Source organism: Dermacentor variabilis, chromosome 2 (genome assembly GCF_050947875.1).
Source record: "Dermacentor variabilis isolate Ectoservices chromosome 2, ASM5094787v1, whole genome shotgun sequence".
NCBI classification, from domain to species: Eukaryota; Metazoa; Arthropoda; class Arachnida; order Ixodida; family Ixodidae; genus Dermacentor; species Dermacentor variabilis.
Genome location: NC_134569.1, coordinates 222,052,366 through 222,077,581, shown reverse-complemented (window position 1 = coordinate 222,077,581; position 25,216 = coordinate 222,052,366). Strand labels below are relative to the sequence as shown.

The following is a 25,216-nucleotide window of genomic DNA, read 5'->3' as shown; positions in this document are numbered from 1 at the left end:
CACTTAGGCATTGAAGATGGTGTGAGTTACTTTGACAGCACTTATTGTTTGGCATTACTCCCCCCCCCCCCATTTTTCTTTATTTTTATCAATGCCTTCTTTTTTCAGAGCCACCTCAACGATGCATTGGCAGAGTTGTGTAGGTCTCCTACTCGGTCCTTGATCATCTCCCTCCAAGAAATATACTTATTAAATTGTGTTTTTTGCATGCATTCGTTTTTTTTTTTTTCTGACATTTTTGCAGTCTCTGTATAAGACGTTGACTGTACTTCCTAAACTCTACTTTACCTCCTGCTTGCTGTGAACTAATAAAAAAAAAAGTTGGAAGGCAATTCAACCTCTAGTTGACGTCGATTAAGGACAGTCTCGCTGAGCGAGTTGGGGGAGAGACTGGGGCTCAGTCACTGCGCCCGATCCTTTATCTTGTCGCCCTTCGAATGAGGGGTGTAGGACTGTACCAATTTTTTTTACTTCGCTATCTTTGGTATCTGCCAGCATTTTTAGATTGCGCTATCAGTGGGATCAGCCCACAGAGTCCAGGAACACATGCCCAATAAGCAAAAGGGAGGTAACCCACTAAGGAAGGCATTGTCTCAAAAACATTGCTATGAGCCTAACTGTCATCTCGCCATGATGAAGCTCTCAGGTAGCCATAGTTTCTCTGCGCTGACTCATTTTCTTGCCTGTCGTAGAAACGTGCATGCAAATGGAGCCTCCATCCAGTATCGGCAGCCGCCTCCTTTCCATCCCTTGCTGCAGGAGCTGGGCCTGATCCGCAAGCCAGCATCGTTCATGACAAGCATCTGTGATGAGAGGGGCCAGGAGCTGCTGTATGCGGGCATCCCCATCACAACAGTCATCGAGAAGGAGCTGGGCATTGGGGGTGTGCTGAGCCTGCTGTGGTTCCAGCGCCGTCTGCCCCAGTACGCCTGCAAGTTCCTCGAGATGGTGCTCATGGTGACCGCTGACCACGGGCCCGCCGTCTCGGGTGCCCACAACACCATAGTGTGTGCCCGTGCGGGCAAGGACCTCATCTCGTCTCTCGTCTCGGGACTGCTCACCATCGTGAGTTCCTCTCTCCCACGTGCACTGCACTTGTGAGTGAGGCGTGTATGACCGTCTGTATGTAGCATGACAGACCTGAGCACAGAAAGACGCAGCACTAAGTACCAGCAGAAAGTGTATTTTTGCAGCCTGTGTTTATCAGCAAAAGCTCGTTAATTCGAATTTCACGGGGACACTTAAAAAATTCGAATTAACTGATATTTGCAGTAACAAAAGGCCGCATTTATGACAAAAAGTGGGAGCACCTCTGGGTACCACTTTTATTTGCAAAAAAATATCTGTGATCGTTTTTTGCTTTTTCTCTAAAAGCGATTGCTGTCGCTTTATCTTGCAGAGCTCGAACATGCCGGAAATTATCATCTTCTTTGAAACTGAAAAACAGCCTGGCATAATTTAGTCCTCCCATCAGCTGCAACAACAAAGGTCATACCGGTGTTTCACCAATATCTTCCTCATTCAAGTCATCATGATCCTCCACAGAAAGTTGTTCGTCTTCGCCGAGGATTTCATCATCTGTTACGTTACCACAGACTGCGTCACAGCCATCGACATTCACACAGTCGCCAAAGTCGGCATCTCTGAGCACTTCGCGTACATGAACAGAAATGTGAACCTCCTGTTCAACTTCACTAGTGTCTGTGCGCACCGAAACCACAGTGAGGGAAACAATTTGTGATTGTTTCTGTTATTACCAGACTCCAGGCGCGCGCGCAAGCATTTGCAGGGCGGTGAGAAGAGTCGCGGTGTAAAACCCTCGTCGTTCTCGGAGCATAGGTACATCCTCTCAAGAACATAGTGTCTGTAAAAACTTCGTATTTTTGTGATGCCCTGGTCTATAGGTTGAAGAGCTGCAGTGGTTTTTGCCGGAAGAACAACCTGCACGTTGGCTCTCAATTCAACAATACCTTGGTTTGCGCGAGTTAAATAGTTGAAAATCCTTAATAGATAATCTTTTGAAGTAAATGCCAATTGGAAGTTCAGCGCCTGTCCTGTTGTATGTGTTGCTTTTGTCTTCGTCTTTAGTGAGTTTTTATGGAAACTCTCAATTCAATTTCAACCTTGTGCGCCAGGCAATTATTGACGAGGAAAACGTGCCTCTCCCCAAGCTCAAATTTTCAGTCCAGCTTTCCGAGCCACTGCTCGAAAAGCTTGCCTGTCATCCATGCCTTGTTATTTGCAGCACAGCCTGCCAGCAGCATGCGGATGTTCTCGAAACAACGAGGTCCCTGCCATTTCCCGTCTCGCGCCGCAAACACCGTCTCGCGCTGTTTGCGGTGCTTGCCGCCTGCGCATGCGTCCCTCTTGTATGTCATCGTTTTGTCAGGTAAAAGTTTAAAAAACAAAGCGGTCTTGTCGTCATTGTAAACATTGGATAGAGCGTGCCTGTTCAGGAGCACTTGTAGCACACCATTTCACCACATGGTGCAGGTTTCTGCGTCTATGGTTTTGGCTTCACTGCGCACATTGCAGAAAACGAGGCCTTGTCTATCCCTGAAGCAGTGATACCATTCTTCCAAAATCATAGATGTTCGGGTGCTGCGTGAAATCGGCCACCTTCACTATGATGATGGGGCCACTCAACAGGGCGTCCTGGCTTCTTGTTTCTTTAATCCGTGTGAGCAGCACTGTCTCCAGGCTCAAGTGCTTACCAGTACGAGGACTTTTTCGGTCATTGGCGAAAGTTTCAGCTTCATAGGGGTCCTCGGTCTTCTTGTTCCCGATGTATTTCGACAGCATGCTTCTTGGTAATTCGTGCTTCTTGGTGATTTCGCTCTTGCTCTGCTTCTCTGCTTCCACTTCCTGTAGAGTTTCCAATTTCGCCGTCAACGTTTTGATGCGCTACTCGCCACGTGACAGCATAATGGCGCGTGAGCAGTGTTGTCAGTCTGCGATGGACGCAACCCACCAGACGCAGAACAAAAAAAGAGAAATGGCGCAGCTTCCAAACTCGCTGGCTCAAGCATTGCGACTGCGCTGGGGACAGGAAGAGAGTGGTCGACCCTGGAGTTTCCACCGAATGTGCTGCGTATTGCACAGTCCATAATGATGCGGCCTGGCATGTGCGAATGCCCCTTGAAAGCTCGCAGTGATGACAACGGTGATCGGCATGTTGCATCATCTGTTGCGTAACTGCGACAGAGCGTGAGCTGGCTACAGGGATGCACAGTTCTAATTATCCGTGGGGGACCAAATTAGCGCTCAAATTAATGAGCTTTTCAATACATGGCGCTCTATGGAGCATGTCTGGACTGTGCCACTTAGTTCAAATTATCCAAAAATTCAAATTAACGAGGTGTGAATTAATCGGCTTTTATTGTGCTGAAACTTATCGCCCATCGACATACAGGATTTACTTTCTAAGGAAAGTGAACTCCCTGTGTGAAAGTTGCGCAGATGGGGGTCTATGCACACACTTAGAACCAAGCCACGATATTGTTTCTGCGTGTCTGTGCTACGATTTGCCATGATGTCGAACTGAAAAGCCCAAACATCCACACTTCTCATGTTCTAGGGCAGCGGTTCACTTTTTTCATGTTGCAGGCAATGCAGTGGAACCTACGCAAGTAGTGCAGTCAGTCTCACTCTGTGCTTCAGTGTGGTTGTTCTTGAACTGCAACGCTTTGTATGGAACCGATACTTTGCATAGTACAGCTTATGGACATGTGGTTAGGGTCAGACAACGGACATGTGCACCTTTTCGCTTTTTAGCATGCAACGTGCTGTGTTCTGGTCTCTTAGCTCAAGTGGTGCTCCATGGCCGCTGGTGGCAGAAACGTTTCAATCTTCCTGTTCAGCGGCAAATTGGTTGAGATCTGCGACGCCCTTTCGTGTACTGTATTTACCCAGTTCTAACGCGTCCCTCGAATCAAATGTCCACCCAATTTTCCCTGGCTCATTAAAGCAGGAAAATTAAAGCAGTGTTCCTGAACGTAACACCAATGTCACACGGCCGCTTTCAATCACAGTTAAGCCCGATCCGGATCGTAATTCTCAACTGGATGTGGCTTCCTCCCATAGCTTAGCAAAAGAGCTAATCGGGGCCAAAAATTTTATCCCAGAGCCCAATCGCAAATGAAAGTGCACCTGTGACAGCTGGATAATAACGTGCCGCTGATTCATAAAAGAAAAATATGGCATGCCACTATGCTCATGATCAGAAAAAGCAAGGTGTGCAGAATTTAGCTGGGCGTACAGCAATATTTTTTAATTAGCTTTGATAAGGAAAGTGGTGCGTCATTATCGCCATTTGTGAGCCATTGGCCACAGATACCAAACACGCAGGGGTGGTATTCTCGAGCGATCACTTTAGGTACTGCTATTACTTCTGCAAGACTGTGTCGGACTTGTCAAAGTACAGTAATACCTCGTTGGCTCGGAAGTAGTAAAAACCGCAAAAAATTTCGAGATAAGTGGATTTTTCAGATAGGCAAACGTCGCAGAAATCGCAACGAAAAGTCGCATTGTTTCTAAAAAATTCACCACTACTCACAACTTATTCAAGCAGGAGTTTCTAAACTGGCTCCTCGTAAAGGTTTCAAACAAAAAATTAAAAACATACCAGAGATATCAACCAGCTCCATTTTGCAGCACTGCCATATTCATTGCATCAAAAGTGTGTAAGGCTGCTCTGCTTCTTGGTAGCACATGGACCCAGAAAGGTGTCCTCGAGCTGCTTCGCAGATCACACGAGCTGATCGTTCCTGCCGCTGCACTTTATTTTGCAGAAAGCCAGTGATGTTTCTTGTTTTGGCTGATGTTGACACCTTTCGAGGTCTTTTGTTGTCATCGCCTTCTCCGTCCTCACCGTTTGTAGTTATCTCGGCGATTTCGGTGTCAGTAAATTCGCCTCTCACCGGTACGACCTGCTCGCATCACACGTACTCGGGAATGCTCACGTTGCTTTCTACCACGCAGCATGTGCGGCACGGACTTACTGGAAACAGTGCCACAGAAAGCAATGTGAGCATTCACGAGTACGCGCAATGCAAGCAGGATGTACCGCAACGCATGCGGTACATACTTCTTTTATCCTATTTTGCGTCAGAATAAAATTAAAACGGTGATCACACCTCCAGTGGTGAAACACGTGCATTGCATAAAGCGAACAAAAGAAATTGCGTCGGGCATGCTATGTTGCAGGGCCTGCCACTGCGCACATCTCTCCCATCACTTGACGTGCCACAAGGTTGCTTGACAAAGTTGTTATGCCGCTAGGTTCAGACTTCACATTCGGGGAAAGCATTCGCTTTGTGGTAGGTGCGATGGCAGCAGAGGAGGAGTTGTTATTCCGCTCTCAGCCGAGATTTCTCCAATTTGGCCAAAGATACGTAGAGATAAAGCGCACTAAATTACATGGCATGTATGGGAAATGGTTCGGGGCCGTGGAAAATTTTGACTTAACCGATTTTTCAAACTATGTGAGTTCGAGTTAACGAGGGATTACTACATGCGGCTGACTGCGTTCCTGAAACCGTGCGCAGGTAGCAAGCTTGGCACAGTGCCAGAAACGCTGGCAGCCGATTCCGTCAGTGCATTAGGTGCCGAGTAGCACAAAGTCTCGTGCAAGTGATAGTATGTGCAGTCAAACCTCTATATATCGAACACGGATATATCGAATTAGCATTGCGTATATTGAACACTTCCTATATCACCTTGAAAATCTCGTGCATTCTTAATTTTTTATTTAGGACGGGGTCGGACTTATAACGGATATGTGCCCGCAGGGGCGTCTGCGTGAGCAGGCATTTGGTGTATTTCGACACCACGTACCAGAGCACACACCCTCCCGCGTGTAGCCGTGCGCGGCTTAGCCGTGTCTGGGGAAAGGGGGATCCTGGGGGTTGAGCCGATGCTGGGTGTTTGGAGCTTTAAAGGCCCCCCGGCGGAGGTAACACACCTCTTCGGTTTCGGCTTCACATAAACGGCACCTCCAGACTGGCCCACCTGGAGGAAATTGGCAGTCGCCTTTTCCTGTCCTCCTCTCCAATCTGCGTCTTTCTCTCCCACTTTTCCATCTTTCCTGTCTCCTTTTCACTTCTTCTTAATTTCGAATTTCCTGGTGGCAAGGGTTAACCATGTGTAATGTATCCAGCCTTGGGTATATTCATTAGGTTATAGTGGCGGTGTAAAGCTGGCGCCTGCAGATTTTCGGAACCTGCAGCGTCCCCTTGTTGGGCTCGGTGGTGGGTGGCTACCACTGCTACCGAAATTTGAAACCATGTTATGGCAGAACCTTTCCCCCGCCTTCCAGATCGGCCTTCGAAACGAGGTCGCACCGAATTACCTTTCGATTTCACATTCAAAGTAAATCCAGACACATTTCTGCGTTATCATGTCATGCACAGCGAAGGAACCACCCCCTGCAACAACTCTCCCCTTTCTTAGTGGCAAAATGCCTCAAAGAAAAAATTGGAGAAGACTACAAAGCCTCTGAAATGACGAGTGGAGACATTCTCCTGGAACTTATAAAGAAAGAACAATTGGAAAAGATGTCTGATCTGACCAGCATTGGTGACATCAAAGTAACGATCTCACCACATCGATCACTAAATACATGCAGGGGCGTGATCTCTGAAGAAGATTTCCTTAACTTAAGCGACGAAGAACTGCTCGAGGGTTTCCAAGAGCAAAACGTAATCAAAGTGCAGAGAATAACAATCAGGAGAAACGACGAACAAATACTTACTTACTGATACTTACTCTGATACTGATACTGTATCAATACTTACTCTTGGCACAAGCATTCTTCCCAGTTCACTCGAAACAGGGTATGTAAAAATCAACGATGGGCCATACATGCCGAACCCAAGACGGTGCTTCAAGTGCCAAAAGTTCGGGCATGCATCACAATCATGTAGAGGAAAGGCAACATGCGCAAAATGTAGTGCCAATGATCACCCGTCGGACAACTGCAATGCTCCTCCACGTTGCCCAAACTGCAAAGGAGATCATGCTGCTTATTCGCGATCTTGTCCCCTTTGGCAGAAAGAAATAATTGCACTCACAGTGAAAGAGAAAATCTCCTTCTATGAAGCAAGGAAGAAACTATCTCACCTACCTCAAATGAGCTATGCCAGTGTGGTGCGACAGGGGGCAGCACCACATCGGTTCCATGGGTTTACAGGGGTCACAGCTAGTGGACCAGTAGTACCTCCATCCACCCCCTTGGTGGCAGTGGGCAGTGCTGCGCCATCGTCAGCTGAGGTGGGCCCCCAGACTGCTGTGTCGCAGGGCCCAAGACTTAATCGAACTCCGAGGCCCGTGAGGAGCGTCCCGCGGTCTCAGAGCCTCGTTCAATCCTCCAGCGCCTCGGAGAAGGCTATGGAGGTCGACCCAAAAACCACAGCATCGTCGACGCCAAAGGACCAGCGCTCCCTGGAGCGCACTAAAAAAGACAAACATCTCGTAACTGTGTCATCAAAGGGTCGGGTAACCTGAACAGTTACCGCCCTTGTTTAGACTAGCTATATCTTATCATTACATGTCACCTATAAACTTCTAAAACACACATTTAAGTGAACCGTTCTAATTGTTTGACAATGGCTTTCATCATCCGTTGGAACTGTAGAGGTCTGCTACATAATTTAGGTGACATAAAAGACATAATAAATAAGTTCTCACCAGTGGCATTCTGCCTTCAAGAAACAAACCTAGGCCCCAAGAACAGTCAAATCCTTAAAGGTTTTACCGTTGTCCGAAAGGACCACGAACACTCTAGCCGTCTGTCTGGAGGAGTCGCCATAGTCGTCCAGGGTGGCACCCCTACACGAAATGTTCAGCTGAATACTTCTTTCGAGGCTGTTGCCGTCACCGTTCTATCGCATAAAACCATCACGATCTGTTCACTTTACGCACCACCCCATACACATTTTACTACTAGACAATTGGAAAATCTAATACACCAGTTATTGGAGCCTTTTGTTTTAGTAGATTTTAATGCCCATTGTACCTTTTGGGGCAGCGATAGAACAGACCAAAGAGGGCAAGTAATCGAAGATTTTATTTTGTCTAACAGCATATGTCTTTTAAACTCGGGTTCACCAACGTATTTTTCACCAAGCTCATGCAAATTTAGTTGTCTCGATTTAGCCTTCTGCTCACCGTCTGTCTTTAGTGATTTTAAGTGGGAAGTCCTCGACACTTCATATGGAAGTGATCATTTTCCGGCATTTATCAAGCTACCTACCTACCATAACATTACCTACCATAAACTCTAAGCCACGTTGCTGGAAAATACATCTTGCCGACTGGCCGCTTTTTGTGAAACACGCAAAACTCGAAGAAGTCTTTTCAAACGAACTCAGTGTAAATGAAATCAATGAAAAGTTCACTGCGGTTTTAATTTCAGCGGCAGAAAAGGCAATACCACAAACATCCAACCTTCTGCGCAAAAAAATCTACCCCTGGTGGACTCCAGAGTGCACAGAAGCAAAAAAGCTTCAAAATAGGGCCTGGGGCATGTTACGAAGACACCCCACCTATACCAACCTCTTATGCTTTAAGCAGGCCAAAGCCAAAGCATGATTTATCACAAGGCAGGCAGAAAAATCATTGTGGAAAAAATATGTATCGTCCATAAACAGTTCATTCACGTGTAAACGCATGTGGGAACAGGTAGGAAAGTTTCGGGGAGATTACTCATCTTACACAATACCGTTATACTTACAAGTCCAGACACAAAGACAACAATGCAAGAACACGCAGATATACTTGGCGAACATTTCCGTGATGTATCCAGTTCAGGAAATTATACAAAGGAATTCTTGCAGTACAAACAGTCTGCTGAAAAACAGAGGCTGCCCACTACTGGGGCATCAAATAAACCGTACAATTCCCCCCTCACACAACAAGAAATGAACAGTTCTTTCTGCGGGGAAAAACACAGCGCCAGGTCATGACCGTATTCACTACGCCATGCTGGCTCATCTGCCTCAAGCGTCTGTAGAAGCTCTCCTTAAATTTTTTAACTTAATCTGAGAATCTGGTTTAATGCCGGAAGAGTGGAAAAAGGCAATAGTAGTTCCATTTCTAAAAGCCGGTAAATCCCCAACACCCGCAAGCAGCTACAAACCTATTGCCCTCACAAGCTGTTTGGCAAAATCATATGAAAACATTATCAATATAAGGCTCTCATTTATTTTAGAATCAATAAACCTCATAGACCCCCACCAGTGTGGATATAAAAAGGGTTGTTCAACTACTGACCATCTTGTCCATCTTGAACATGAAATTCGACATGCATTTTTACACAAACACTGTCTTGCAGTTTTCTTCGATTTAGAAAAAGCCTATGATACCACATGGAGATATGGAATTTTAAGAGACCTGGCTGACCTCGGCATCCGTGGTAAAATTCTGAATTGCCTAACTGATTTTATGTCTAATAGAACATTTCAGGTACATCTGGGTACAGTTCATTCTAATACATTTATGCAGGAAAATGGCGTTCCGCAAGGCTGTGTTCTCAGCACGAGGCTGTTTATAGTAAAGATGAATTCAGTCAATAAGATTATACCGTCGTCTCTTATGCACTCTGTTTACGTAGACGTTCTCCAAGTGGCTTGCCGCGCTTCAAATTTGGCAACCTGTGAGAGGCAGCTTCAAATGACAATAAATAAACTTACACAATGGGCTAACAAAAATGGTTTGTTTCTCCACAAAGAAAACGGTCACTGTTTTGTCTCTCGGAAACGAGGACTACACAGCGATCCAGCGCTGAAATTGAATGATGTCATACTGCCGGTGAAACAAGACCATAAGTTTTTAGGAGTAACCTTTGACACCAAACTAAACTTCCTAGCGCACATTAAAACACTAAAGATTAAAGCAAATACTAAAGCTCTTAATATCCTTAAGAGGAAGCTTTAGCTCGAGTGCTCCTATATAAATACATGTAAAAGGAGAATTCGTTTTTCTCGGCAACCACTGCACCGAATTTGACGAGGTTTGTTGTATTTAAAAGAAACTTAAAATCTAGTGACTGTTGGTTTCGAATTTTTGAGTTAGGTCGTCAATTTTTTATTAAAAATTGCCAAAAATCGAAAATTTTCAAAAAACGAAACTATCAAGTTTACAACTCTGTAACTCAGCCACTAAAAACGATACTACAATTCTGTGAATGGCATCTAAAAGTACATCTAAAGCGGACAAAATGGATATGTTACACATGAATATAAAAAAATTTAATCATAGGGAAATACAACTTTTGCAAAACCGTTGTAACCAAAGTAACAAATTCACGTAAGATGTAAAATGACCTACTGAATTTGTCCGCTTTGAATGATCTAATGGATGCCGTTTACAGAACTGCGATATCACTTCTTGATGCAGAGCTATGAATTTGTAAACTTCGTGCTTCTATTTTTTTCAAACGGTCAAATATTTGAAAATCGTTTTAAGAAAATTCAAGCCCTAAATCGAAATTCCGCTTCCAACAGTCACTAGAATTTAACTTTCTCTTTCAAATGCAACAAATTTCATCAAAATCGATCCAGGGGTTATCTCATAAAAACGTTTTTGCGTTTTACATGTATTTGAATAGGCCGCGTCGGAGTTTGGCCCGAGCTAAAGCTTCCTCTTAAGGTTTTATCCCATAAGCACTGGGGTTCCAACCGAACGTGCCTTTTAAGTGTTTACCGGTCTCTTGTGCGTAGCCTTTTAGACTACGTCTCCGTGGTTTACGGCTCAGCCAGACAGTCCTACATCCAATGACTTGACCCAGTACATAACCTTGGACTGTGACTGGCAAGTGGTGCCTACAGAACTTCACCTATTCAAAGTTTATTTGTCGAGTGTAATGAACCCCCCTTACAGCAGCGCAGAGCATTACTCACCTTTTCCTACGCACTCAGAATTCAGTCATCACCGCAGCACATATGCTACAACATCCTCACACAATGCAACTCACGCTTACACTATACAAATAAACCGAACATGATTAGGCCACTTGTCCTGCGGTATGAACATTACTGTCGGGATTATGACATTCCCCACGAAGTCCTCCAGGTTGCCAAGAAACCGCAACGGTTGGCCCCGTGGTACGATTTCACACAGTTGTGCGACTGGACATTAACACATTTAAAGAAAAGACACTCCACACGAACATATCATACAAGAATTCCGTGCTCTTCAGGACAAATATCAAAACCAGATGGAATTCTACACTGATGGCTCCAAAACACAAGAACACGTGGATGTAGGGGCCGTAACAGAAAATTGGGAAAAAAGTATTCGTCTACCAAAACATGCCTCTGTTTTCACTGCTGAAGTTTATGCTGTATAAGTTGTAGTTAAAAAGATTATTACTGGCAAGTACAAAAACAGTCATATACACTGATTCGTTAAGTACACTGAAGGCTCTAAACCTGAAATCTGAGTATGAGCCCTTGTTAGGAGACATACTAAACATGGTTGCGCTTAACAAATACAGAAGATCAATCCGCTTCTGCTGGGTACCAAGTCATGTTGGGATACCGGGTAACGAAGCAGCAGATAGATGTGCATCGATGGCAGCGCACAAAGACATCATAAACACATTTCCATATAAAGATAGTATCCGTGCCATTAAGAAGGCCTTGACGTCAAAGTGGCATCGCGAATGGGACCATTGTACAGAAAACAAGCTGCATCTCACTAAACCCGTACTTGGTGAGTGGAAGTCGTGCAACCACCAGGAGTGCTTCTTTGAAGTAGTTCTATGCAGACTACGCATTGGGCACACACACCTCACACACAATTATCTACTTACAAAAGAAGACGTGCCGACATGTGAAAAATGCCAAGAACAACTAACAGTCATGCATATATTACTCACATGCACACACATTGAAGTACAAAGACTAAACCTTTTGCACAACCTATATCAAATGCATACCTTTACATCCTGCTTTAATTTTAGGAGGTGATTCGATAGTCCCATTACCTGACCTGCGTAAATTCCTAGACGACACTGGCTTTTTATACAAAATATAGATTAACACAGCCTTTCTACTCTTAAATAGTATTACAAAACGCCTCATGTTTGGCGCAGTATAGCCTTAGCCGCTTTTGCGCCACTAAACTACATTTAACTAACTATAACGAATATGTTGAACTCCACCAGCCCGGACTACGTGCACTCTGTTGACAGGCAGTGAGCTTTCCCGCTACACCCTCGAAGGAAGCGGTGGCGCGATGGGTGTTCCCGACTGCTGTGCACCACATCGATCACGCTGAGGGTGCCATTTGAACGTAGCGGCGTAGACATGCGGCAGCCGTAGCTAGTTCGACCCAAGTTCGAAAACGTCGATGGTGCGTTGCATTTGCTGCACTGACTCCTCCTCGGTGCCGCACTCTGCAGCGGCCACGCCTTGCGAGAACTGGTGGTTTGCATCCGCAAAGACCCGCGACAACGCTCACTCACTGGGCTCACTCATAGATGCCTTAATTTGCAGACGCTAATTGGTTATTGACAGTGTTTCAAAATGCTTCGATTGACGGACGTGGAGATCGCAGCAGAAGTAGCGGCCGAACGAATGATGCTGCCGAGGTTGCTATCACAAGCGCTCATGTTGGCCCGCTCCCGACTTCAACTGAGGCTGTAGCTGCTTTGGCCCTTCTACGCCGCTACTGTGACGCAATAGGGGGTACCGGCCTAATGCTTGTGGATCGTTCAGACTATGTTCAGGAATCCTCCGTGTTTAAGCACGCGGCTGCCAATAAGAAGCAGGAGAAGCTGCAGTGCTTTTATCCAAATAAATACTTTCTGTGAGGCTTGAAGTGAGTAATTATTGCGCCATGATTGGGGTGCCATCGGGGATTCTTGTTCGGAGCACGCATTTGGTTACACCACGTGCAATTGGCCTAGACTGCGCTGACTTTGTGCAGCGAACGAAGTCGCCACGGCCTACGCTAATTGCGTACAGCGCAATCGACTGCGTGCTCCCGACTGACGAAGTCGCCGCGGCCTAGGCCAATTGCGCGCAGCTTTTGACATGTTTTTTACGTTATCTTATATATCGAATTATTTCCGATCACAGCGCTGTTCCATATGTCGAAATTCGACTGTATATCCTAAAATTATTGGCCTAGAATACCTGCTTTAGATAGTAGTTGAGCATAAAATAAACCAACAGCAACCAACCTTTGCAAAAATGTGATTTGTCATCATTTTATGATGGCAATAATCCAGAGTCTGGCAGCTCTGGCATTTGGCTGTTGCCAAAGCTGTGAACGTGGTTTTGGTTTCATATCAGATTCTAAGGCACTGGCAATTTTCGTACCTATTTTCTCAAAATAAAGATGCACGTTAGATTTTGGTAAATGCAGTACCTAAGGTCCTTCTCTCATGTGATAAATTTTTTTTGGCTCGCAAGTGCAAGCAAGAGAGGTCTTTTTAACCTTCGTGGCACTGCGTGTAATGTATGAAACAGAGTATAAACCTGCTTGCAATGGACGTTTTTCAAAATTTGGCAGCAAGAAAAGGTGATCAATCAAATAGTTTGTCATTAAACGTCACGCAATGTTTAAAAACAAGATTTGATTTGTATGAGTGCATGTTTAACAATCTGTTCCGCATCGCTCACATTTAGTATGTCTGGCGCATGTTTGGTGTGCAGCTTGTAGTCTGAACTCACATTCAAAAATCGTTGCACATTTTTCCATTAAAAGTGGTGGCCGAACTGTCAACCCGCACATGTCTCGCCGTGCAGGGTGACCGGTTTGGAGGTGCCCTGGATGCGGCAGCACGCCAGTTCAGCGAGGCATACGACAGCCGCCAGATTCCCATGGAATTTGTGAACAGCATGCGCAAGAAGGGCGTCCTCATCATGGGCATCGGACACCGAGTCAAGTCGGTCAGTCTGCACTGCTCACAACACCCTTCCTTCAGGTTTCGTTTCTGTCGACACAGGGCTGTGAAGTGGGCATTCCTGTGAGGCATTGCTAGAGTTCACTTGAGTGCATTCAGTTGTATTCCATTGTTGTAGTGGAATATGCGAAAAATTTTGTTGTCGTAACATTTTATGCCGACACAATAGAGTTTCTTGCAAACGTTACTAGAAACTCCGGTGCCAGTGTTTACGGCAGCTGGGAGTGTGACAGTTCAACCAGCGTGCTTGAACCAGATGGTTGGTACGTGGATTTGCCTCAAGGTCTTCCTTCTGGCTTATTTTTGCCAGAAGGAAGATACTTTGGATACTTTGCAAATTGATCACATTAAACAACCTGTTGCACTATAAATACAATTATTATGCATGTGCTCAGAGACTTAATTTCCTTGCTGCATATAGAAAGCTGAGTGCTGCGAATTTAGAAAGACGCAGCGTAACGAACAACGTCATGAGCACAGTTGAAGCCACAATTCAAAGATCGGAGAAGTACATGCGCTAATCATCTTTGCCATGCTAACTGGGCAATGGCTGTGGCAGAGTTGTCTCTAGTAAATAAATCCTGTAAATACAGTAAATACGGTATTAGCTCTCGGAGTGGTGAAGGCCTCGAGCTTTCTTTGCTGTGTGGCTCTGGTGCAAGACCCGCATCTTCATACGAGACATGCTTTTCAATTCCGCATGCACATCCCAATGATTTTTTGCCAGTGAACTGACCCGCAACAGTCTTATCGGGACGTAGCGTGCAGGTTTGATGCTAGCATGCTAGCCGCGGTAGAATCGCTCTTCATCCTCGACGCCATGTTTGTGACATTGCATGCGCTTGCACAGTCAAAACGAAATGACCGTTTGCCGCAACTGCTGTGGATGAAACTGTGATCTTTATCAACATGATCATAAAGAATGGAGACTATGCAGTTCTAAGGGCACGAGGGCAATGCATTTGCATGCACCACGTTAAACTGAAGAATAAAGGCACAAATAGGCCCGAAGCATACAGGCATGTATGTCATTCCTGCATGTTACATGCTGGCATCACTTTTGCTCATTTGTCATACATTTACCGCACTTGCCTTGCTCAGAGAGTTGTCGGAGTAACCGTTGTGAGACTAAATATGTCTGCATTAATGAGTTTGATTCCATTAAATAATGCAACACTGGCTGTGACCAGAGGAGTGCAGTTTTCTGAATTAACGAGGGTTAAATTTAAGGGTCATGTTCAGACAGACATTGTAGAGATCATATGCAAACTTTTGGGAGCGTTGCATTTGAGAAAAAGCGGAACTAGTTGGGCATCTCAGAAACGGAAGCTGAAATTCAGGGCTGCTGTGCGATGGTCAGGCTATGAAGCTCTCGCATCTAGAGACTGGAGAAGGCACTTAATCTACGCTAAAATCCTGTTTTTGCATGAATCTCATGCCCTAAAAACCAATGTGGATGGGCATGTGGTGGGTCAATATGCACTCAAAACATAGCAGGTGAACCAAAATTTTTAAGTTCGTTTGAATGAAATATTTTTTTTTTAATATAACAGATGAGTTACTCGTTTGCAGATAAACAACCCAGACATGCGGGTGAAGATTCTGAAGGACTATGTCAAGAAGCACTTCCCAGCGACGCCCGTGTTGGACTATGCACTCGAGGTCGAGAAGATAACCACCTCCAAGGTCGGTGTGTCTTTTCTGCCTGTGATAATATCTTCGTGTTGAACTGTATCCAACAGTGTAAGATCCCTGTACAATATTTGCATGGACAACAAACTTTGTCCAAGTTATCTGGTGTTTGAAAGAAAATTATCACTGTTTGGGATTTCTAAATATGAACAACAAAAATTTTAACGCAGAAAAGACGGAAAGTTGAGATGACAAACCTGGCTTTCTCACGACTGCTCCCACGTGAAAAGCGCTCCTGAAGCAAGCAGGTTTTGATGCACAACATTGTTGCCTGCGTTCTTCAGACAGCTTGGTCTTTACTTCTTCACTATTTTGTGCGACTGGAAGCATTACAGAAAGGTGTGGTTTTCAGCTGTAGAGCCAGATATGTGCAGCAGTTGTGCAATGCAAAGTTTGGGGTGTTGGGAATGGTGCCGACAAAAGCAGAAGGGTTATTGCAGCCCAGACTTGTCAATAATAAAAAAAAAAAACACGAAGTAGGTTGGTTTTTCAAGACACCATGCCGTTGTCAGAACAGGAGAGAGATGATTGGAAGCTAATCTCTCGGAGTTTTGTTGTAATGATCACAGAGTTGTGGCTGTTGGTGAATGCAGAAGCCAAACCTGATCCTGAATGTGGATGGCCTAATTGGAGTGGCAGTCGTTGACCTCCTGCGGAGCAGTGGCTGCTTCACACCCGAGGAAGCTCAGGACTACATCGAGATGGGTGCCCTCAACGGCCTCTTTGTGCTGGGCCGCACTATCGGATTCATTGGTGGGTACCCATGGCTCAACAGTGTTGTGCTAATGCAGTCTTGCAAACATTCTGACAAGGCTAGCAGGCGGTCATCGTTGCTATCACGTCGTAGTACAATCATTGATCAAATGGCCGAGTGCATTGATTAGCACAGGCAGGCCTGTTTGTATGGAATGTGTGTTTTAATGAAATGACTTATGTAACAAACTAATTGTAATTTCCCTTGAAATTCTCATAGAAACATGAAGTCATAGGTTAGTTTAGAGGTAGTGGCCACATTCTGATGGTGCAAAATGCAAAAAAAGTTTGTGTACTTGGATTTAAGTGCACCTTAAGGAACCTCAGGTGGTCACAATTAATCCGCAGCCCCTTACCTACTGCGTTCCTCGTGACCCACTGCTCAGTTTCGGTGTGTTAAATGCCACAATTTACAGTGAAATCTCTGTAATATAAAATTTCATGGGGTCACATGAAATAGTTGTCACCCAAAATTCGTGTCATCAAAACATACACAAAATTAAGAAAAAGTTTATTTGCAGCACAAAGAGTTTCCCAATACGTATCTGTCTGCGTTTTCTTCTTGCCTAAATCGTCAGCGATCGCCTTCTGCAAGGTGTAAATGTCAAGCTGACATGCTGTCGCATGCTTTCTACCTTCCTCCCCTTATACGCGCAGAGCATGGAACGTAGTAGTTTGCTTGGCGACTATGGATTTTGCCCAGGACTTGCGTGCCTATCGCCTTGCTGGCTTGGCCGCTGTCGCTGTTACTCATGCGTTTGTACAATCCGCTGCGGCGCGCCAGTGCGTTCGAAACAGCCAATGTTTTCCATATTGTAAGCAATGTATTTCAGTTCGGGAATGTTACGAATTCGTACTGCACTGAAATTTGTGCCAGCCGTAATGTTATCACCGGGGTTTAACTGTAATTTAAAGGCAGGCATTTAAAGTCTCATTTAATATATCGTTATGCTTTCCTGTGACTCCTTAATTCTTTCCATCTTTCAGTCACGCTGATGGAATAATGGTGGCATTCCATAACTATTGGTGGCCAGATTACTGAATGTGTCGCCAATGAACAAAACAAAAAACACCTGAACAAGTAGTGCTGTCATTCTTTATATTAGTTTACTCATTAAATTGATGTTGCATCGAGAAGCACAACGATGTCAATTTTGTATCTGCCTTTGGTGACTGTAGTCTGCTTGACCTAGGTGGTCGCCTGTGGCACCATGACACCACTGAAGGATCGTTGGCTAACTTGCACCGCGTTTGTGTCTCTGAATTCTCGGGAAGCATCTCGAATCATGTGAACGAAGTCTCATGTGTTATCAATGCTTATTGTGTGTTCACTGTCTTGACTGCAGCATACTCATTCCCTAGAAGACCAATGAAGTGTTCAGCTTGTCGGGGACTTTGTCCTCATGAGTTCATCTGGCAAGTTGGGCCGGCAGAAAAGTGGATTATGGCTCCTGCTAACCAAACAAGCGATCAGCAAATAGGAAGGCAGCAGTGCACTGTCAGAGTGTAGAGGCACACACTGAACATTGTTCAGAATACATAATGTTGTTGGAATTTCACTGGTGGTAATGTGCTACTTCTTTTGTCATGTTGTGCAGGACACTATCTGGACCAGAAGCGGCTGAGACAGGGCCTGTACCGCCACCCGTGGGACGACATCTCGTACGTGCTCCCCGAGACCGAGGGCTACAACAACTGAGGCGACGTTGAAGTACGCGCCAGGTTCCCCCGCAGAAGAGAGAGGAGGGGGGGGCCTATTTATTTGCACCCCCGTCCCTCGGTGTTGTGCCTCCCTTCATGGACTGTGTCACCACCGCCTCGGTTACAAGAACTGTTGTTGTTACTTTGCCATTCGACGCCCACTGTGTGTTGTGCGCCACCCCTGTAGTACTTCTGCTGCCCATACTTAGCGAGCCGACCGCTTATTTCTCAACTCCTGTGGTCACATGAGAGCAAGCAAGAATTGGAATGGGAAAAAAAAACTACTGGTGGCCACAAGGTTTGACATGCTCGCTGCAGCGTGCTTGAGTCGCACGAAGCATTCGTGCTGTCGTGGATGGCAACGCACAGGCAAGATGCAGAGAACTGCTGTGGGTGCACGTTGCTACCGCCTGCCATGAAAAGTGCACTGTCGTTTGATCGCTCGGTGTTGCCAAGAAAGCTGGGCGTGAAGAGGCTAGGCCACAACTGGCCACATCACTGGCCCGTGAGGTGTCTCGCAGTATTTGCCGTTTATTCTTGTCACCGAGACCATTCTCGTTTTTTTCCTTGCTAGGCCTAACAACTTCTTTTTTCAAATGTTTTTCCCTTTTGTTTCTTACGACTAACTCTACTGCCCATTTATATGTCAAGGAAAATTCAAAAGAGAAAATGCACAAAAGCTAGGGTACTTTACCAGAGCCCTTGTACCCTGACTATCCTCGTCGTCTTTGTGGGTTCTGTGGTTTTGGTGCTTCAACACTGCAGTTTCTGCTAAAGCTTGTTCACTTTAGTGTGCTGATGCCGTGTCCCAGTGATGTCAGGCTTTAACGCTCTTGTCAGCGTCGGGCTGTCTTGTGCAACTCGGCGAAAGTTTGCCCAAGGTGCTTGCCTTCCCAGCTCGGCTGCTCTGAAGTCGTATGCCACCTCAACATTCCAAGCATATTGAGAAAAAAAACATTGTCGTTTGCATGAACTCCTGTCAAATGTCATTGTAAGTATCTTTGTATGTTTTTCCCCCTGTGAACTTGAGGCAACAGCCAACATGAGCTCATTGTTGCAGCTGTCCGAAGATCATTTTTTTATTTTTGTTACAAATTATATGAGCATTTTATGATAAAAAAAACCTTTGTTGCGTCGCTGTGATCTTTTATGTGTGGAATGGCAGCAAATTGTTTTCACAAAGTTGGTGCCAAGTCGTGCTTTAGTGCGGACTTTCAGGTTTTTACACACAAAGCCCACTGATTGGATTCGACCTTCAAAGATGTCGTCCACATAAGCAGGCAGCTCCAAACTAGACCGACTGACCACCTATTTGTTGTTAGCTGCAAAGTCTGGTTAGGTTCTATATTAGATACACAAGGTGCACTCTTGGTGCTACTCTGAAGGGTCTGCACTGCAAAGCTTGCTCCACAGATGGGAGGGGAGGGCCCTTGCTAGGTTTCTAAATGCGATGACAATCATGCATTCGCATCACACGGCTTATTTTTGTGTGATCAACACTCCTCTTCCCTTGACACTTGGCCGTGCTGTGGCATAGTTGTGTACACTTCTGGGGAAAAATAAATTTGCCACCTGGTCTGAAGCCAAGAAAATGCTGGCTCAAATATGGCAACCTTTTGACTAGTCCAGGTGCCCAAGGCCATAGGCCTTGCTCTAGAAAAACCTGCCTTTGAGGAGAAATGCTCTTGCAAAATGCTTGCAGTGTCGCTGAACGGCTTTGGTCAGTGTGTCATCCGGACTGGGTGCACAACTTTTGCACGAGCGTGTGCTAGTGGTAACTGTTGATGTAGTGACAAGATAGCCGAGGGCCACGGGTATGTATGTAGAGTTTGGAACCTTGTGTAGGGCACGCATTTGCTGCTGTGCTAAGCAGTGCGGCCCAGTCATTTTGTTGCTGCTGCTGTTGGTGATAGTGTGCAGTTCCTGTGGCAGTGAATAAAATTATTTGTGGATGTCTGGACAAGTGGAATGATTGCTAGCTGCACTTTGCATTTCACAGAAGCTTCAGCGTGAAACGTATTGCACGCACTAAACTTGAAAAAGAAAAAACATGACCGTAGCACTGATTATACTGCCTAATGACCTACCTAGGTTAAACAATAAAAAAAAACACTATGAACTTGCACAACCACATTTTCTGATCCCCTATTGCAAACTGTGCTTTTTTACGTCTCCGTTTTTGTCGTATCCATACTTCCACCAATCCTCCAATCGCCTCTTACTAATGCCTACTGCGGACATGCTTACTTTTTCACTGCTCTCGCTGAAACCAAGGGATTCAAGGAGGCCAGTGGTGCCTAAATCGACCGCTGGGTAGACGTCTTCACATTCCAATAAAACGTGCTCCATACTTTCCCTAGCTTTACCGCAGCAAGCACATGCTTCTTCTTCCTTCCTATATCTCGCTTTATAGGTGCGTGTTCTAAGGCATCCCAATCTCTCTTCGAAAAGTAATGAGCTTCCCTTTGAGTTATAAATTGTTTCTTTCCTGATTTCATTCCGTGAGGGAGCGCGAAGCCGAGGCGCTACAACGAAGAGCCATGGATCCCGAGCTTCGCTTGCACCCCTCTTCACAGTAGTAGAAGGGCGGTCAATTATTTTTTCATTCGGAACGTCACAAACTGAAGGGTGGGCGCCCACAGCATGCGTTTGTAAAATCAAGTCTCATTCTCCAATTCGTGTATAAGAACTTAACATTATTTGGTTTGGCAGGAAACCTATGTGCACATTTTTTCTTGAAGCCATTCGCCGCCAGTGTTTGAGGATTTTCTACTTAACTCTACGGAAATGTCGAGCTTCTAGGGATGCGAGTACTAATCAAAAGAAAAGACGATTTAGAGATTTGTAGGCGTCAAGTTTTCATGACTGTTAGGCGATTCGCAAATAATAGATTTTGGACGCTAGCCTCGCAGTACTTATTGTTAGTCGAAAGATTTTTTTCTTTGATTTCGATTGGTGAATATAATTTTACGAGATTAAAGCAGTCTCCAAGAACACGCCGGTAGGATTCTTTGGCTCGGATTGATCGTCCAAACATGGAGCTGAAAGGTGATAACGCTTTTAGAGTATATTCGAGGCAAGAAGACATACCCCACGTATTTCTATTTAAAAGCCACATTACATTGTTAAAAAGCAACTTTACACTGTTTAAAAGCAATTGCACTGTTCCATTAAAACGACGCACATATGCAGCAGATTATATTGCATACACGTCAAAAGATATTAGTACGTGTGATCTATGGTGCAATGCCATAGTAGGATTCATGCCTTGCAACGTCAAAAAAAAAAAGAATGCTTGTATGAAATTCGCCAAGTTGACGGATCGGGCATGTTGATAAGACACGAATGCAGCTGTATGCGCACGAGACGAGGACAGAGAAGAGGCAGAGTCACGCGAGCGCACACTGCGCTCGTGTGTGTCAGCCTCTTCTCTGTCCTCGACTTGTCCGCATACAGCTGCATTCATGCTTGCATGAAAGAAATTCTTCGCCGCACAGAACACATAAACGCACAAAGAGAAATATATCACGCTTCCATGGCTTCCCAAGTGTTATACTCAAAATTTGTGAAGGAAAGCGAGAAACAGTTATTTGGGCGAACGCCGCGAATCGCAGGCACAACTCTTTAAACGACATATGATTTAAATACAATACGAAGGAGAAAAAAAAACGCGCACGCTGTATCATTTGACGCCTGCAGACAAAAAAAAAATTGGCGCCCAAGCACTCCGTACAGATGGTTAACCAGAGAAGCTGAAACGTGCGGCCGCGCTGTTTATCACTGGGTTAATCCCGACAGTTCATTAAACGACCGGCTTGGTAGGCTGCCAGATCCTCGGTACGCAGTTGCTGCTTGCGCTCGGCTGCACAAACCTGTTCTTGCGCCTTGGCTGCAGCATCGACACGGTGTGGACGAACTTGTTACCGGTTCTGCTCGCAGCGTTGCTTATCGAAAGATGCCTGTTCCTAAGGGGTACGTATGACGCGTGGCCCACCTATTTCGGAGCCGGAGAGGAACTGCTGCGCACGCGCTCGGCGGTGACGTGGAGAGCAACGACGTCACTACTGGTGCAGCTAGTCCAACAGCACCTAGATAGCACAAAACATTTTCACTCCATGGAGGAAGGAAACTGAGGAGAGGCCCTACCCCCTCCGCGCGCTGGGAGAAAAGTGTGGAGGAAATGACGTAGTAGGTTCTGTTTCTTGCTGTTTTTTTTTTTATTTCTTTGTTGTAGCAACCACGCCTTTCGGGCCACAATGGCGGCTTGTTATTATTCTGTGCGCTCACACGTGTTGCTCCGTAGGTTTCGTACCGTGGCAAAGGCGCCGTGCGGGCAGGTTTGCGTTGGTCTCCGTGTTTTGTTGCGCTGCGTTATCTGGACCGTGCTCTACCGGATGTTGCTGTGGCCAGGTGGGACAGGAGGAACTAAAGTTCGTGAAATGAACGCGCATGCAACGCTGTACGCAATGTACCGCGCCACGGCAATGGCTACGGGCGAAGGAATATCCGCGGGAAATTTTGCCCTCTTAGGCGGAATCATGCTAACATGCTAACGATTGTTTAGTATTGCTGCGGAGCGCGCGCGTCCGAGCAGCACGGTTGCGCGCAGCGCGGCGTGGTTTCGCGAGAAATGCAAACAAGAGAGGAGAACTGGCCCGATAGGCGGAGCAACGCCAACTTCCGGCTTCACTTTAGCTTCACAAAGAGTGACGTCAGGGCCTCTCCTGAGTATCCTTCCTCCCTGTTTTACTCTAATGCATGACGTCATGTTACCTGGCCGACTACCATAGAATTTAATGGGGATGCTCCCAAGTAGGCAACGGTGACTTTGACGTCGCCGCTTTCCTCACGCCAGCCTTGTCAATGGGAATTTCGGGCCAGGTAGCATGACGTTATGGATCGGAGTATACAGGCCTTGGCTATCTAGGTGGTGTATGCATAGAGAAAGAAATTTCAACAAGAGCGGACACTCCCATGGGGAACCAGCGCTGGAGTTTTGAAGACGCCCGCAGCGCCGCCCTGGCGGTCAGAACGTGCACAATTCAGCCGCACCCGCGGAAGAAAATTGCTACTGGTGGCGGTGTTGCGTGCCCCGAAAATCGAAGGAAAACGAAAGGACGCCGACGATACTGCTGCGTATACAAGCGCCACAACTACGTCGGGATGAGGGAGGGTGTATCGTTTTGCGTCTTTCCATCTGAACCCTAAGAACAAGAACGGAGGCGGCGTTGGATCCAAGCAGTCAGGCGAGCGGAGTAAGTTCCCGTCTTGTCGCCCTGTCAAGCGGTGTAGGGCTGGTCTCTAAATCGAATTTCGCGTGTGTGCTTGGTTTACTCGATAGCGAAGACGTTCAGCCATGGCAGACAGTACCAAACAGCAGCATCTGCAGTCGGCATTTCGTCGGAAACAAAATGAGCAATAGCATGCACCATCCGGCATATGTACGAATACCACCGCCAAGTCCCTTCCAACGCCACCACACCAAGCGAACGATACGAAAGATAAATATTATCCATTCATTGCCAAGAATTATGTGGTAGGGAAGCTGCCTTGTAATACGAGTTGCGTGCGCATACTGCCGGCGCACGCGCGACTAAGCCGCCTATGTGTTTTTACAAATGCGCATGCGGATGAGGACTCGGCGCTGAGATTCATCCGGTAAATTTATGTAATTAGTGCTAAATGTAGCCAGCGTTGTTACGGATCCCAACAGCGGAGCACTCAAACCTTTGCTTGCGCGAGTCAGCTAATGCGATAAAGCTTTCTTCTCCATTGACTGCTGTGGCGAAGTAACATCAGAATTTCTTTATATATAGCCAGAGAAATATGGAATGTCTTCAGGGCAACTAATACTTCCGAAACCATAGCGCAGCACGACCGGAGCCATAGCTGCTAGATTTGCGAGGCAGGCTGTCACGCAAACATGGCGACGGACCACGGCGCAACTATTTGGCGCAACCGCTATAGAAACACACATGCTCGCTGCGACACACTGTGAAAAATATATAAAGCTTAAAAAAGCTTCTTTCATCATTTCTTCACTTGATGGCGCTAGCTTCTTAACGAAAAACTGTCCGCTTGAAGCGGCGGGAAAAACGGAAACATACGAACTATAGTACGGCCGCGCACGTACTATAGTTGTATAGTTGTCGTCTGGTCGAGAGGCTGGAATCATCATCAACGCCGCCCGCCGCGTTTCGTCGCCAGGGCGGCGTGCAACGCACTCTTTTCGTAAATCTTTTCGACGCGCCGCCCATCCAGCGCTGGTTTCCCATAGAGCCCAGCGGCCGAATTGACTGTAGCACACCAAGCGGATGGTATTAACTTCTTCCTGTTCCAGTTATGAGCGCGCGCGTTTCGAACACCAGTTGGTCAGTTTCCTTCCTGCGTGCCAGTTGGTACACGCCGCGCCCGCTCCGCTGGTCGGCGCGGCATTTTTTTTTTCGCTTCTGCTGAACCCCGCGTGGCCTTGGCGTGGAATCGTTTCATTATTTAGTAAAAGTGATTGCGAACGACCTTTACAAGACTAAGCCGAATCCGTCAGGTGCAATTTCATAAAGAAAACGCCCGACGTCTTCTGAAATGATGAAATGTTTATTTTGCTCTATATAAATACTCGTTCCGAGCTTCTTCTACATTCATCCAAAGTTGGGGCACCAGGTAAGCAGCAGTCGTTGCCGTACGAAGCTCCACCGTATGCCATCAGCTGAAAGAAAGTAAATTACAAGCATGTATCATTTTGGTATATTCACCTAACAGGAGTATTGCGTGTAGAGGCGAAACGTGCGTAAGTGGTGAATGAGCGGCATTAAAGATAAATTCACTTTTACATACATTTTGCAGCAAAGACTCCTCCCAAACAATGCCATAAAATCTGAACAAAACATCCAATTTTCAAGCACCCCTCCCTTCCCGGGTATTATTTCCTGCACTTTAAGTGCACAAATACACGGGTGACTGCGCGTTTCCAAAACAATTTGGCCTCAGTCGACGCGATGGTACGCGAAGTACACGTAAGTGGCTACAACGCAGGCTCAGCCAGACCATGTTACACGCTCGCAGAATGCCTTCTAGTCGCACTCAAGACAAATTCGTGGGTGCAAAGCCTGTTTTCAGTCGCAGAATACATAAATGTCATGTTCTTGAGCTCCTCCGTGT

General features: G+C 46.0%; 1 protein-coding gene across 2 annotated transcripts in view; it reads left to right on the top strand.

Annotated features, from left to right (window-relative positions):
- ATPCL (ATP-citrate synthase) overlaps positions 1–20,010 on the top strand; it is a 103,993-nt gene extending 83,983 nt beyond the window's left edge. For both annotated transcript variants that reach the window (XM_075682644.1, XM_075682645.1), the window contains exons 18-22: positions 760–1,065; positions 13,755–13,898; positions 15,485–15,598; positions 16,198–16,357; positions 17,956–20,010. In XM_075682644.1, the coding sequence (XP_075538759.1) occupies positions 760–1,065; positions 13,755–13,898; positions 15,485–15,598; positions 16,198–16,357; positions 17,956–18,056 (825 nt within the window). In that variant the 3' untranslated portion in view covers positions 18,057–20,010. The remainder of the gene's footprint in view (positions 1–759; positions 1,066–13,754; positions 13,899–15,484; positions 15,599–16,197; positions 16,358–17,955) is intronic.
- The last annotated feature ends 5,206 nt before the right edge of the window (positions 20,011–25,216 follow it).